The sequence below is a fragment of the Conger conger genome, chromosome 15, assembly GCF_963514075.1.
Source record: "Conger conger chromosome 15, fConCon1.1, whole genome shotgun sequence".
Taxonomy (NCBI): Eukaryota; Metazoa; Chordata; class Actinopteri; order Anguilliformes; family Congridae; genus Conger; species Conger conger.
Window position 1 is genome coordinate 20,460,919 of NC_083774.1, and position 15,053 is coordinate 20,475,971.

At 44.5% G+C, this 15,053-nt stretch overlaps 1 protein-coding gene across 2 annotated transcripts; it reads right to left on the reverse strand.

The window, feature by feature from the left end:
* Nucleotides 1-425: 425 nt before the first annotated feature.
* banp (BTG3 associated nuclear protein) lies at nt 426-14,979 on the reverse strand. 2 transcript variants are annotated; one of them, XM_061221564.1, is made up of 13 exons: nt 14,843-14,979; nt 11,768-11,972; nt 11,223-11,299; nt 10,764-10,942; nt 10,435-10,542; nt 9,561-9,730; nt 8,891-9,130; nt 8,652-8,810; nt 7,541-7,662; nt 6,649-6,720; nt 6,386-6,430; nt 2,037-2,180; nt 426-1,453 (listed from the first exon to the last, which is right to left on the reverse strand). In XM_061221564.1, the coding sequence occupies exons 2-13, from the start codon at nt 11,838-11,840 to the stop codon at nt 1,325-1,327; spliced, it is 1,518 nt and encodes a 505-aa protein (XP_061077548.1). In that variant the 5' UTR covers nt 11,841-11,972; nt 14,843-14,979; the 3' UTR covers nt 426-1,324. The 2 variants fall into 2 exon arrangements, with proteins under 2 accessions (XP_061077548.1, XP_061077547.1); XM_061221563.1 differs by having other exon boundaries at nt 7,538-7,662.
* Between the last annotated feature and the right edge of the window lie 74 nt (nt 14,980-15,053).

A 15,053-nucleotide genomic window follows, 5' to 3' on the forward strand; every position in this document is an offset into this window, starting at 1 on the left:
CCGTTAACTCACCTCACCTGGTTCATGGGTCTGAATTGGTTGCTGATTTTAGGGTGAAAACAAAAGGCAGGACACTCTGCAGCTCTCCAGGACCAGGGTTGGCCACCCCTGAACTAGAATGTGGCAAAGCAGCTTTTTCACATTTAATACGTGTAAATATGACCACCTTGCTCAAATTGGTGGTTATTTTATATTATAATGTGCAACTCTCAGGCCATGCTTTTAATGCTTTTCTCCATTCTCCCCCCTCACTGGACCGCTGTGGCAGCGGAAAATTAGATGGTGTGAGCACTGTGGCGGGTGGATAAAGTTGGAATTGATATCATAATTATGTTTATTAGTCATGTTCCACTTTGTTCCATATTTTACTGAAATAAATTATTTTATGTTAGACTGCATTAGTTAACAAGACAAAGATAAAAAGGTTATATTGCTTGTTTCTTGGCAACAATGAACTTTTTATTCAAGTGAATTAATCTCCAACAGAAACCACACCAGAAAAAAAGAAACATTTTTTCCTCCATATTACATATGTTCATTGTCACGCTCTGGTGTGTCTTGGTAAACTGCCGTCTACAAAAGCTCAACAAATACTGAGGCATGGTAAAAACCTGGTTGTCACTAACAAACGAACAGAAGCTATTTGAGTTAAATATCATGAGAGCTACCAGGAAAAGAGGGGCAAGTGGGCAGAAAACTAGGAGGGTTGAAATGATAAATTAAAACGTTTGTCAGAAGAAAATACCCTCAAATTAAACTACATTATAAACAGCTCTGCTCAGAAGACTGGGCTCCACAGTGTGAATGTTGTAGGAGACTGCAGATCTTGCAAAGCTACTTTGATAGAGAAAGGGGCAGTTTGGCCGAGTGTCTAAAGTCTGTTCTCTTCAGTGAACTGAGGGGCTCAACGCGGTGTTCAACAGCACTACGGAAGCTGTCGATAAGTGCTCAAAATGAAAGGCAAACTACACGGGCAGACTGGGAGGGCTGAGGCATGTGTCAGTGATTCCATAAAAGCGTTACTGCCATGATGTACTCTACCCACGCCGGCACCGTATGTCTGTGCCGTGAGTGCGGCCGAAAGGGGCGAGGCTGGAAGGTTCTTGTGGTTTCTGGATTCCGGCATAAACCTGTCCCTCGTGACCTCCAGGTGTGGTCACACCTCAGCCAAAATCAGTCAATAATCCCATGGATAAATACCCTTTCATCAATTCAGCCCTTCTGTTTGTATAAAAAAAACCACAGGCCAGCCTCACTTCCTGTGGGGGAGTGTCTTTATGCGTGTCAGTCACCACGGACAGGAAGTGTGGCGTAGCTCCGCCCCTCAGGTTCCCACGGTGTTGACGGGCATCTGCAGCTGAACCACTTCCCCGTTCTCGCCCTGCTGTGCTTGGAGGGCTTCGTGTTTCCCGTCCAGGTCTGTCTGCAAGGGAGGGGCTAGGGCCCCAGCGCCCTGAGAGAGAGAGAGAGACAGAGAGAGAGAGAGACAGAGAGAGAGATTCAACACAGATACACATATTCAAATTGCCATTTTAAGCATTTAGCGACTTACACAACTTAAATTCTTTACATACAAAATATGTAATATTTGTGATATGTGATATTTTACTGAGGTAATTGCCAGTGAAGTGGCAGTACATACAGAATTACACACGCACACAATATATACTATGAGCACACACAATACACGCACGCACACAAACATACAGAAGAACCAGCGCACACACTCAAACATACAGAAGAACCAGCGCACACACTCAAACATACAGAAGAACCAGCACACACACTCAAACATACAGAAGAACCAGTGCTCACACTCAAACATACAGAAGAACCAGCGCACACACACTCAAACATACAGAAGAACCAGCGCACACACTCAAACATACAGAAGAACCAGCGCACACACACTCAAACATACAGAAGAACCAGCGCACACACAAAGGACACTGGAGTTGTGAAAACTGAGATAACAGGTTATTTGTATTGCTCCAGCAGTCAGACGTGTCAGGAGATAAGAGTCCCTGCGATCTCACCTGTACGGCGGTGCCGTGCTCGGTGACTGGGGCCAGCTGGACGTACTGCACCTGGATGTCGCTGGCCTGCAGAGGAGACCCCTCCACCCCCGCGGCCGCAGGGTCCGCCGACGCCACGGCGATCAGCTGCGCTCCCCGCAGCACCTGCCCACGCCAGCACAGACAGGAGGAGGGGGGTTACTCTACAGCGCTTTAGCGAGCTACCTTTAACAGTCCTAATGGGTGTATGTTGAGCAATTGCTCTTCGTGAAGTAATTCATGGACTGCCAGACCAGACTTCTCAGAGGCGCTCGGAGTCAGACCCAGGTGGGTATAACTGCTGGGGTACTCTGGGGAATTGTTGCCTGGAGGAAAGTGTAAATTAGTTACTTGATTTACTGTAACCCATTATTATGTTTACCATCAGGGCCCAATTCTAGCAGCACTGATTCAGCAGAACAAGGCTCAGCTGAAATCTTTAATCTGTGGATGCCAGTAGTATCTGGTTGTCTCTACCAAGCAGAAATTTGAGTCAGGAAGTCACAAAAATTCTCCAGGGAACACAGACTGATCAAACCAAGTGGCAAATTCATCAATACAGATTTGTGTTGGACTCCAATGAGTGAATAACTGTTATTTTACCAATTTAATTTCAAAGTACATTTTAGTTCCCCCAACACCACTCAACTGAAACAAAAATAGTTGTTCATGGATGCTAGCTCACTGTGATTTGTGAGAGCGCATTTGGGCAGATGCACGGATGATGTGGAAGACGGATGTCACACACGCATATAAGCACTGACTCACACTCACTCAAATGCACAGCTCTGTACGTTCTTTCAGAGCAGGGCGATCGGAAGGGTGGGAGGACCTGAAGCAGTTGAAGCGAGTAGGAGGGATTACTAGCCAAATCCGGGAGCCACTCGGACAAAACCTACTTGACCATATCACTTAAACCCTAAACTATATAAAACTGGCTCCGGAGTTTGTGTGTTTATGTGGATAAAAACAGCTTTGAGTTCATGAGAATAACATTGCGCTGGGAATGACTCACCCTGCACTAACGGCTATGCGACCAGTGGATAGAGGAGACAACAATCCAGCAGAATTTAAAGCACTCCAGCCCATAGCAGCTCAGACCAACACAATCTTACATTTCACTCTCAATCCGCAAAGCAAAGAAACACTCTGCTTCATCACGAGCTTGAGAGGGAGACAGAGAAACAGATAAGGGGCGAGGGTAATTCAAAGATCTTATAAACCCATATACTGGACCTGACGTTCTGACCATTTAAAATATAACTTTAAAATGAACTAAACACAATTAATCTTTTTGGAATGACAAGTATGCTTCAGCGCATCAAGTACAGAGAGGGCAGCAATTCAGTCCCCTCTTACAGGCATTTCATCAGTGTTCACAAAGCAGCCCATTTTACAGTTAATTTTAAATAATAATAGCACTGCTGAGCAAAACTTAATGAATTTCCCTCTAAATAGATATTCTTTGTTATAACTGACATGCATTTAAAATGGCATACATCAGAAGATGTTTATAGTTAACCAGCCACTTTACTAAAGATTTCAGTTGAGCCGAGATACATTCTACCAAGCATGCAACAGTTCTGAGGTGCACACCAGCAAATATACAAAATATAATTTTCTAATACATTTATTTCATATCTAATGTGTGGGAAATAATGTTTTGGACTATTTTCAAAAGAATATGTTGATGTTTCTGTCATATGAAATCTTTGGCACTATATTGAAATATATAATGCCAGTAAGTGATTTGAAAATTGGCACTATGTTCAAATATATCATGCCAATGAGTGAATTAAAATTGAACAGAATTGGTGAGAGAGAGAGAGAGAGAGAGAGAGAGAGAGAGAGAGAGAGATATGTGACTCTTCTGCCCCCTGGTGGATTCTTGGGGGACTTGGTCAATAAGAACTTGCAGTCTTGTCTTTTGAGTGCACTACAGCACTCTATATGACACAGACACTATATACAGTGTCCTAGTAATTCTCCATGAGTCCAGTGAATAATGTCTTCTACATAAGACCCACACCACACCACTTTGCCAAAGACTATAAAGCCTCCCAGAGACTATAAACTATATTTATAAACTATAAATATCCTATTCAGAATTCAATTTCCCATTTTCAAATTCAGGAATCTTTATAAATAGTAATCCGTATGTTTCCTGGGGAAAAACTAAATCATCATTTCACATTCATTGTGAAATATGCTGGAAATATGTGTAGCCATATGTGTAGCACATCCTGCTACACATATCCAAAATGACTGCCAAAGAGTTTGCAGAAACAAATTTAGATCAGAAGCTTTTTTCATCAAACCAAAAATATACTTTTAATATTGCTAAGCACTCCCAAAATATTTGACTGTTGACACAACGGGAAGCTCTTACAGGAAGCTAGAGAATGAATGCCCTGAAACGATCACAACAATTAAACTGAGAAAACTGAAACGTCTTGTTGCAAACATATTAATTAAAAGTGTTCTTCTCTACAACAAATTATGGCAGAGAATTCACCAAACATATGTTATTTTAACATAATGACCTTCAAAATGACCAAAATAAATAGCACAACCTTAAATAAATCTTTTTTTTTTTTTTTCCATATGTGCATTTTGGAAACATATTTTACTTCCTAATACAAATCTAAATTGTGAATTTAAATACTCTGGCATTCACTGGTTGGTAATTCTGAGTTCTTTGATTCACATAGTACTAATGGTTCCAAGCGACACATCATGACTGCTATTAAACTCAGTTATTGTCTTGTTATATTTCCAGAGACGTTTCAATTTCATTACCTGACTGCTTACTGCCAATTAAGAGATGTTCAATCGACAATCGTATTATCCAGTTGTGCTTTAGACTTAAGCAACCAACTTAATTCCACAATAACTGAAAAAGCATGTCACAGGCTTAATTAACTATAATCACAGTTCCAGAGGTACAACTTATTGACATTTCAGATACGTTTTGCATTTAACGATTTCGGTCTGAAAACAAGAAATGACAAACCCCCTTTGGAGGAAGTCTGGATCTAATTACTTCAGTTTTACATTTAAATGAAAATGTTCCAACATGCTCCTTCTCCTCTGCCCACCATTCTGACGAATAGCACCCCATAATAAGCATGCAGGGGTCACAGGACACCCTGTTAGATACGGCAGTCAGGTTGGATGGAGCGCTAGGATAATCTCATGCAACGCATAGGAGATATGCCAAAGTGACAATCAGTCAAATAGCACATTATAAATTATGTGATGTGACCAGACAACCAAATAAATAAGATATGCATTAATCTCATATGTTAGTTGTATTGAATTTGAGTTACACCAGCATTTTTCTGATGCGACCTCAAATGAATGTTCACAAAGTTACACGACCCCAACACCCCACCCTCACACATCTTGTGCCTAACAACACCCTTTAGCCATGTCTATACTGGAAAAAAACCACAACCTCTCCTGCCTCATTGCTTTATTATAGTTGGGTTGTTGTAATGTTAAACATGTAGTGGCCTACATTTACTTATTTTAATGAGGAAAAAAAAGACATTTAATCTTTCTAAAGATTTTCAGGCGACCCCATCCAGAAATCGAGTGACCCAGTTTGGGAACCACGGAGTTAAACTAAGCAATGTTTAGTGTGCAACCTGTAGTATATATCATGGAGAATGAAGTGTCATTGGTGCTTTTGTGAAGCACCACAAATAAATCTGTGTGTTTGGGAATAGAAGGGCTACCCATCTGTACAGTGAATGTTTATAGGAGTAACAAGCCAGCCAACTTAATGTTGACCGGCTTGACACACACAAGCAATGGCCAATACAATCTGTTAAAAAGAGATATGCTCCTTCTGGATATATTGAATTCATAGCAGCATACTCATATCATATGTCTCTATTTGTGAGCATCCACCTTTAATCAAGCAGCCCAGTAGATTATGCAAATATATGTGTTAGATATAGGAAATGAAAGCTATAATGAATGCATGGCCCTAACTATAATGAGTGCTCTGCTAAAGCATTCTGCAAGAGCACAGCAAAGACGAATCACATATCAAAACAGTGTGTCATATCAGAACAGTGTGTCGTATCAGAGCAGTGTGTCGTATCAGAGCAGTGTGTCGTGTCAGAGCAGTGTGTCGTATCAGAGCAGTGTGTCGTATCAGAGCAGTGTGTCGTATCAGAGCAGTGTGTCGTATCAGAGCAGTGTGTCGTATCAGAGCAGTGTGTCGTATCAGAGCAGTGTGTAACATCAGAACAGTGTGTTTCCTGAAGCAGCGGATCAAGAAGCAGGGGAATAATAGCACAGAGCTGGACAGAGCCTCCTACCTGACCATCCTGCCCAACATGCACCTGGTGGATCTGCAGATTGCCCTGAGAGGGAGACAATCTGTTACACATACTGTCCATAAAACACACACACACACACACACACACTGATACACACACAGAGACACAAATACAGACAAACAGACACACACACTCACATACATACACATACACATACACACAGACACACATACAGATACACGCACGCACGCACGCACTCACGCCCACACACACAGACACAAACACAGGCTGGGAGAGCTCACCTCACTGTCCTGTGTGATCTGAACCTGCTCCCCCTGGGGGACCTGGGTAATATGCAGGTGTCCCTGGGGGATCTGAGACAGGGAGAAGAGAGTGAAGCGGAGAGAAACCTGCTTTTCTGACCTAAGTCCGCTTAAACAAATCATATCCCCCCTGCTCAGCAACCTCCACTGGCTGCCTGTTATGGCTCGCATCAAATTTAAAACTTTGGTGGTCGCATACCAGGCAGTTAAGGGATCAGCCCCTGTATATATTCAATCACTTATCAAGACCTATACACCAAGACCTATACCCCTCCGTTCTGCCACTTTGTGCCGTCTGGCGCCTCCCCCTCGCCACACCTGCACTTCACGCTCACGACTGCTGTCTGTCCTGGTCCCACGGTGGTGGAATGACCTCCCGGTGGATGTCAGAACGGCAGAGTCTCTGACCTCCTTCAAGCGCAGACTGAAGGCTCATCTCTTCAGGCTTTCCCTCCCTAACTCACCACCATGATTAGCCTTATATATGCCATAGACTGCAATGGCACTTATGTATAGATTGTATAGATATTGTTACTTGTATAGATATTGTTTTTTTTTGTATTAGCTATTGTATTGTTGTACTCAGGGTATTCTAGCTGCCAACTGTGGTATGCTAGTTTGGAAGTTGATTGTATTCTTCAAGGGTTCTGATTATCTGTATGTTTACACTAGGACTCGGAACTGTACTGTCCTCTCAGGTCCTCTTCGCACTTGTACTTGTGTTTAATCTGCACTTCGTTGTACGTCGCTCTGGATAAGAGCGTCTGCTAAATGCCATGTAATGTAATGTAATCATAACGTGGCCTCCTCTATTTCCCTGGCACACAGTTGGGATTGGGTGGTTTGTCTGTATTAGTTATAAACTCACCACCTGCACCTGGCCATCCTCTGCGATGCGGTGGATGTGTAGCTGCTGACTGTTGGACAAGGCGTAGTGCAGGGTCTGCTGTGTGGAGCTCTCGGTCGGGGACGTCTCCGGTGCACTGCCCCCCTCTGGAGGAACACAGGAATAGCACCAATCAATAACTTATTGACGCATGTCTGAAGGTCAGGTTTGCAGGGCTGTGTGTCCAGAACTGCATGTTAAGCCAGGAGAGCTCTGTGTTGCCACTGCTCTGCCAGCATCGCTGAACTGTGAAGGGATTCACAGGGCCTCGCTAAACTGTGAAGGGATTCACAGGGCCCCGCTGAACTGTGAAGGGATTCACAGGGCCTCGCTAAACTGTGAAGGGATTCACAGGGCCCCGCTGAACTGTGAAGGGATTCACAGGGCCCCGCTGAACTGTGAAGGGATTCACAGGGCCCCGCTGAACTGTGAAGGGATTCACAGGGCCTTGCTGAACTGTGAAGGGATTCACAGGGCCCCGCTGAACTGTGAAGGGATTCACAGGGCCCCGCTGAACTGTGAAGGGATTCACAGGGCCTCGCTGAACAGTGAAGGGATTCACAGGGCCGTCTTCACACGGGCCAGCAGCAGCTTCCTGTTTCCACGGCTGCGGTTTGGGGCCCCGGTGGATCGCTACACGAAGAGGGCCCGACACCCCATAAGTGCACACAAAACAACTTATCCCCAGACCTCAGACTGAAAACACCCTTTCGTGAGTCCGACCAATCAGAAGGACACCTGCAGTGCGGATGCCCCGGCCTCTGGGCTCAGTCAGGCAGCTGGCCTGCAGTGCGGATGCCCCAGGTTCTAGGCTTATGGGTAAGGCAGCTGGCCTTCAGTGCGGATTCCCCGGCCTCTGGGCTCACAGTAAGGCAGCTGGCCTGCAGTGCAGGTGCCCCAGGCTCTACGCTTATGGGTAAGGTAGCTGGCCTGCAGTGCAGATGCCCCAGGCTCTAGGCTTATGGGTAAGCAGCTAGCCTGCAGTGCTGATGCCCCAGGCTCTGGGCTCATGGGTAAGGCAGCTGGTCTGCAGTGCTGATGCCCTGGCCTCTGGGCTCACAGTAAGGCAGCTGGTGGGAGAGTGGGAGCTGATTACCTGAGTTCTGAGAGGCGGGGGTCCTCCTGGAGAAGCTCTTCACCGCCAGACTCTGGCCCCGCTGTTTCCTACGCCACGCCGTGCGGCACTTGGAGTCGATGCTCTGCTTTATGCGGTACCAGTCCGACTCGGTAATGCCGAACTTGTGGAACAGGTGACCTGAGGGGAGAAGGGCCGGGTTTAGGGCCGGGGGAGGGCGGGCGGAGCCGCGGGATTGGCGGAGACGCTGCGTCACTCACAGCGGATGCCGTAGATCATGAGGGGGTCCAGCTGCCTCTTGCCGTGCTTGCCCTGGCCGGAGAGGTTGGACACGGCTTGCACCTCGCGGTGGAACAGGTAGTCCAGCAGCGTCAGGGCCATCTTCTCCGCCGTGCGGCAGTTGGTGCTGATGTGCAGCATGTCCGCGGGCGACACTGGACACCTCACCCGCATCTCCACATTGTTCTCATCGCCCAGCCAGGTGCCCAGAGGGTAGTCCTCTGTGTCAGGGGAATAAACACGCTTCTATAGGGCTGTACACAGTGTCTCACACACACACACTCACAGTGCCCAAAGGGTAGTCATCTGTGCCAGGGGAATAAACACTCTTCTGTAGGGCTTTACACAGTGTCTCTCACACACACACTCACACATACTGGCATATAGGCACACGCAGAAACTCACGAACACACAAAAGCAGAAATTGGGATTGTGAGATTGATGTGTGATTTGGTGTATGAGCATGCTTGAGCGTGTGCATGCATATTTGAGGCTATGTTTGCATACTTGCCTGTGTGTTTAGGCGTGTGCGTTTAGGTGCGTGTGTGTGCATGCATTTGTGGGAATTATCTGCACGTCAATGTCACAGTGTCATAGTGAATAAATACATCTAAAAAATAATGTGTTCAGTGTAAATAAAATGAGGTGTACCTTCAGAGTTGAGTGTGATGACGGTGACGTTGTTGGCATTCTGGCTGCCGGCCTGTCCGCTGTTGGACACTGAGTCACTGGCCTCTGAACCGCTCTCTGCATCCTCCTGGCTGTCCTCTGGGCCTGGGACCTTCACCAGGATGGTGTTCTGTCTCCGTCCGCCTGCCGTGCTGGGGGACAGATCAGGGCATTTGGGCAACTGCACTCTTACTGAGGAGGAATGTTGTTTTGTGCATGAAAATATCATGAGACAAATGCAGTGTGGCATCAGGTTGGAGACTAGCACAGGTTTAGGCCCCTTAGGTATTTCCTGTACGTAGAAAAAACTGAAGGGCAGATTTCCTTGGTTAGTTCAATGCTAATCCCTATGGCAGGGTGCTTTATATGCCATCTAGTCATTACTAAAGCGGTGTGCTACCTAAAATTGCTGCTGAGCAGGTCTTACAAGAGACCAATGACTATTCATACAGTAAAGTAACTGAAGATCACAACAACTGTTTATAGCTTTCTTTATCCACATCTTTCTCCATACATCTGTGCCATAGTATTTACATAAAAATATATATTTTACTGCATTAATAATAATTTACTGCAAATAATAAAAACACTGTAGTACCCTTACTGTCTGTTTCCAAAATTGCTGTCTCCACTTTTGCCCTCCACCTTTAAATCTCTCTGACTTACGTAGGAATATGCAGCTAACCCTGTGTTTGTACGGTTCTTTGGAAACCCTTAGAAAATTATAATGTTCAGCAAATATTGTCTGAAAATGAAGCTCCACTGACTGGCTATGCACTACAAAGCCAGAGTGTGGAGGACAGGGTGGTTGTAGTGCATGTCCTCGCACTCAGTTTGCACCAATTCCATGACTCACTTGCTGAGAAGGTTCTCCAATGACTCCGCCCCACGGGTAGGTATCTCCTCTGGCACCGCCCCTTTGGGCCTCTCACTGCTCACAATCACGTTCGTCTCAGGCACAACACTTCAGTGGGGGAGAAAGGGAGGCCATTACACAGAGAGAGAGAGAGAGAGAGTCAGAGAGAGAGACAGAGAGAGAGAGAGAGTCAGAGAGAGAGAAAGAGAGAGAGAGACAGAGAGAGAGAGAGAGAAAGAGAGAGAGAGACAGAGAGAGAGAGAGAAAGAGAGAGAGACAGAGAGAGAGAGAGAGAGAGAGAGAGAGAGAGAGAGACAAAGGGAGCTCACCACCGAACTTTGTTCCAGGTCTGTGTGGCCCCCAGCGGTGACCCAGCCACCATGGGAACCTGAATGGGCCCCTGATTCTTGCTCACAACTACATCCAGCTTCTCTTCCAGTGCCTGCAGCTTTGCCTCAATGCCATCCAGACGCTGGCAGATTGTCTGAGTGATGGAAAACAATAAGGTCTGGAGAGAGAGAGGGAGAGAGAAGGAGAGAGGAGGAGAGAGAGAGAAGTATACGTTATGCACACATACCACAGGCAGACACATGACCAGTTATCATAGGACCGGTTTAAAGGTATTTCTATTCTCTTCATTTCAAGTTCCCAAGGCAATATGGACCACACAACATGAGCACGCCCACACACATATCACACTGTAACATACACACAAGTGGAACGCACAAGTGGAACCCTCAATATTGGGTTAAATATTAATATTAACATTACAAACACAGAGTCTGTACCTTGAGAGAGCCATCCTGACTGGTTATCTCCACCCTCTGCCTCTTCCTGTCTGGTTTATCATCCGCATCCAAAACAGCTATAGCAAACACAAACACTGTTATACTCACATTCAAAAGCACAATCATATCTGTATTCATAACTACATCAGTCATTTAGCGCACACTCTTATAAAATGAAGAGCATAACTGCTTTCATAAAGGACACAAAATTTAAGAGTTCTGTACAGAAGATTATAGGCATGCTTAGTCAGTTACCATATAATTCACAATTAAAATCCACTTCACAGTCACAATCATAATCATAATCATAAGTCTAATCATTTCTAGACTCTTCTTTTTTGTTCCCAAATTGACATCAGGAGCATAAGGACGGAGCATGGACAGATTGGGGCATCACTGGGAACAGAGTAGGGCCAGGGCGGGGGGGGGGGGGGGGGGGGTAGAGATGATGGGGGATAGGGGCAGGATGGCGAAAGAGGGAGGGAGAGAGAGGGGCATTTGGGAAACAGTTTGAGGGGGAAGATGGTTTTAGGAGACAGTCCTACCAGAGTGGTCTTCCTGGTTCAGATCTTCCACCGCAATCTGTACCATCTCCACCAGATCCTGCTCTGACATCATTCAGGCTGCCGTTTCCAGGTGAACAACAAAAATGCTGCAATCACAGGCCTTAGCCAATCATAGGGGAGCAGTGGAGAGTGTAGGGCAGAGCCAAGTGTGATTCCCTTTTGTCACCTCCAGAGTCTGCTCCGACTAAACAGAGATGCATAGACATAAATTGCTGAATATATGACCATTGAAAAAGCATGTCAGCAACAAAAAAAATAAGTCATGACTCCAGCTCCTTGGGTACTCAATGGCTTTCCAATAGCATATCAAAGTTGCATAACAATTACAGGCCATTCTGCCCACATTTTCCCCCATACTCTAGACATTAAGCACAGATCTTGAACAACCTCTGCTTCTATTAACCTTAACAAGTGTTTGCAAAACTTTAACAATACATCCTGATATATGTACATAAATTAGCTTTGATCTCCTTTCCACCTATGCCCTTTTATTCAACTGATAAAACCACAGAACCACAGAAATATCTGTTGACTTCCTTTTGCAAAGCCGGAAAGATTTTGCACCATCTGTGTTTTTCTTAACTGGTTTCATAAGCAATTTAATTGCTCTTCTTCACACTTTTGAATTATCAAAGGTCTGATGAAAACCTTGCGTTACATTGATGCAACTTATCGTATACCTGCCCGGTACACAGTATTGGAAATTAAACAATGAAATTCAAGGGCATGGGGGAATATGAATACAAATGAATTCATTTTTCCTACACGGATCACCTGAACTGGATGTACATGCCTTCAGGGCTGGCAGTCTGAACTTTAATCTCATAATACTAGTTGAATTTCAAATCTAATGTGCTTGAAAAGAGCCTACACTTTGTATCACTGAATGCTGCTGAATGTATACTTTACTAGGGCACAGCCGTTACTCCCAAGTCTTTTTTCAAATTGAACACATTTCATTTGTGCATCTCACTAAAGTGTCTTATATTTTAATGAGTAAAACATGTATCAAGTTTTGTGGTTTGAATGTACATGGCTTCACAAGGGGCACTTGCAGAAACGCAAGGGAAATTACAGAAATGGGTACATATTATTTTAGCAAAATAAGTACTCATTTCTGGAATTACCCTTGCGTTTCTGCAAGTGCCCCTTGTGAAGCCATGTACATTCAAACCACAAAACTTGATACACGTTTTACTCATTATTTCTTTGCGCAGGGGTGGGGGTATAGTCAAAGTTACCATACATTTTAACTTTGGAGTTTTGGTATTTACAGAGCAGGATGGATTGTCATTAAAGAGCAATATAGCTGGGAAGTGTTAGGGATGCTTGTTCTTTGTGGATAGTGGTGATTTGGATGTTTGTGGTGGTTTGTAGGATTCCACATTCATGTGCTTTGTACTCAGTGATCACAGGTCTTCCCTTCATGGAGTGTTTCCATTACATATGGACTCATGTCACCAACATTGCCTTGGGGATGGAAGGATTGGCTTGGCTTGGCTCAAAATACTCAAAAGGTTACATTTCTGAAGGAGCAAACCCAAATTAGAACTTAAAGGGACAGCGTTCATTTCAGGGGTTCTTTTTATGTCTAATTTTCAGTTTCCATCTTATATGGTGCATGCGCCCTCTTCGCAAAAACAGTGAATTATCCTTATAAGGTGCAAGTCGGAAGTCAGGCCAAGAAGAGTGCAGGCATCTCTATGCTGCGGTGTTGCTCCTGGTCAATGCTTCTTAAAACTACGGTTCATTTGTTCACTTAAATCCCTGTATATATCTATATCGATTAAGAAAGGCAAAACTGATCATTCGGTGCAGAACTTGGCATGCGAAATGTAGATCCGTTTGGATGCCGTCCGATACCGTTGTTACCTCAGTGGACGCCAAAAGATTAGCTCAAGATATTCACTCATGTGAAAACTCAACCTAACTTTTGGGTCAGAGCAATGATCCAGATACTTTATGGAATATGCCATATGAACATATTGAAATTGTATTCGCTAACAGTTAACGTTAGCCATCTACGTTTAAGTAACGTTATGCCATATGGCCGTGTTGTTAGCAACGAATACAGGGCTTGGCTGCTGCACCAAGTTAGCTTACGTTAAGCAGGACACGGACTCTAGCTAATAGCTACCGTTAGCTCGTCCAATGAAAAGGAAAAAGAGATACAATATCAAGCTAATTTGGATTTTATTACTATTGTTTTTCAGCAGATAAATTCCAGGAAAGAAAAGGAAAACTCGCGAAACAAATACGATGCAAATAAAAAACTAATGTTCGCTCTACAGCTACCGAGAACATAGCTAGCGGTCCTGTGTTAGCTAGCCTAATATGAAAAACAGCTGGCTAACGTTAGCTCAATGAGATGTAGCAGGCGGTTAAACCAAGCTACTCGGCTGCATTTGCAATGAGACAAAAATAGTCCAACGTTAGTCTAGTTACCGACTTCTTTGGATCGACATGTAACGTTAGCTATCCTAAGGTAACACAACAAAGCTAGCTCAGTTTGAGAATCTATAGCCAATTTAGCTAGCCAGATAACATGAAATTCGACTGAAGTTTTTGCCAGCTAGCCTAACGCAGTGGTGCCGAATTAGCAACAGTAAACATGCTTTTAGTCATGAAGTTAAAAATATTTCACCAACAGAGTGCGTTTTGCTGCGATAGTTAACGGTATAATAGAAATAATAGCATGGTCTTGGACATCGCGATAAACAGTCAAGTCCCATGATACTCTGAAAGATGGTCAGCTAACATTAAATTAGCCGACTGACATTAAATGATAGCATAGCCAGGACTAGCTAGCGAGATCGAAAGGTCTTTTAGCAGCTAGCAAGCTAATATCCAAAAAACAGCAACCTAGGCCTCAATGCCTGAACAACCGACTACAGACGAGAAATGTCTGTTATAGGTGGTTGTGATACTGAAAGAATTAAAAGCAATACAAACTGATCGGATAAAAAATACAAATCAACACCAGGATGTCACACCCAACTTTACACCCAGCTCTCGATAGCGGGATATGAACGGCGTGAGTTTGGTTTATATTACCGTGTGAATGATGAATTCTCGTGTTGTTTGTAGGGATTCCGATAATGGCGTCCTTCCTCGCGAGAAAAAGCTCCAGTTTCTGCTCGAGCTAAGGAAGGCTGCAAAGGCGTTATTAATGGGAGGAGTCTACGGTGCAGTTTCCCTACTGAATAACACAGGACAGGGAGAAAGCATTTTTCAGCCAGAGCATGTTTGATTGCAACTGCCTTTG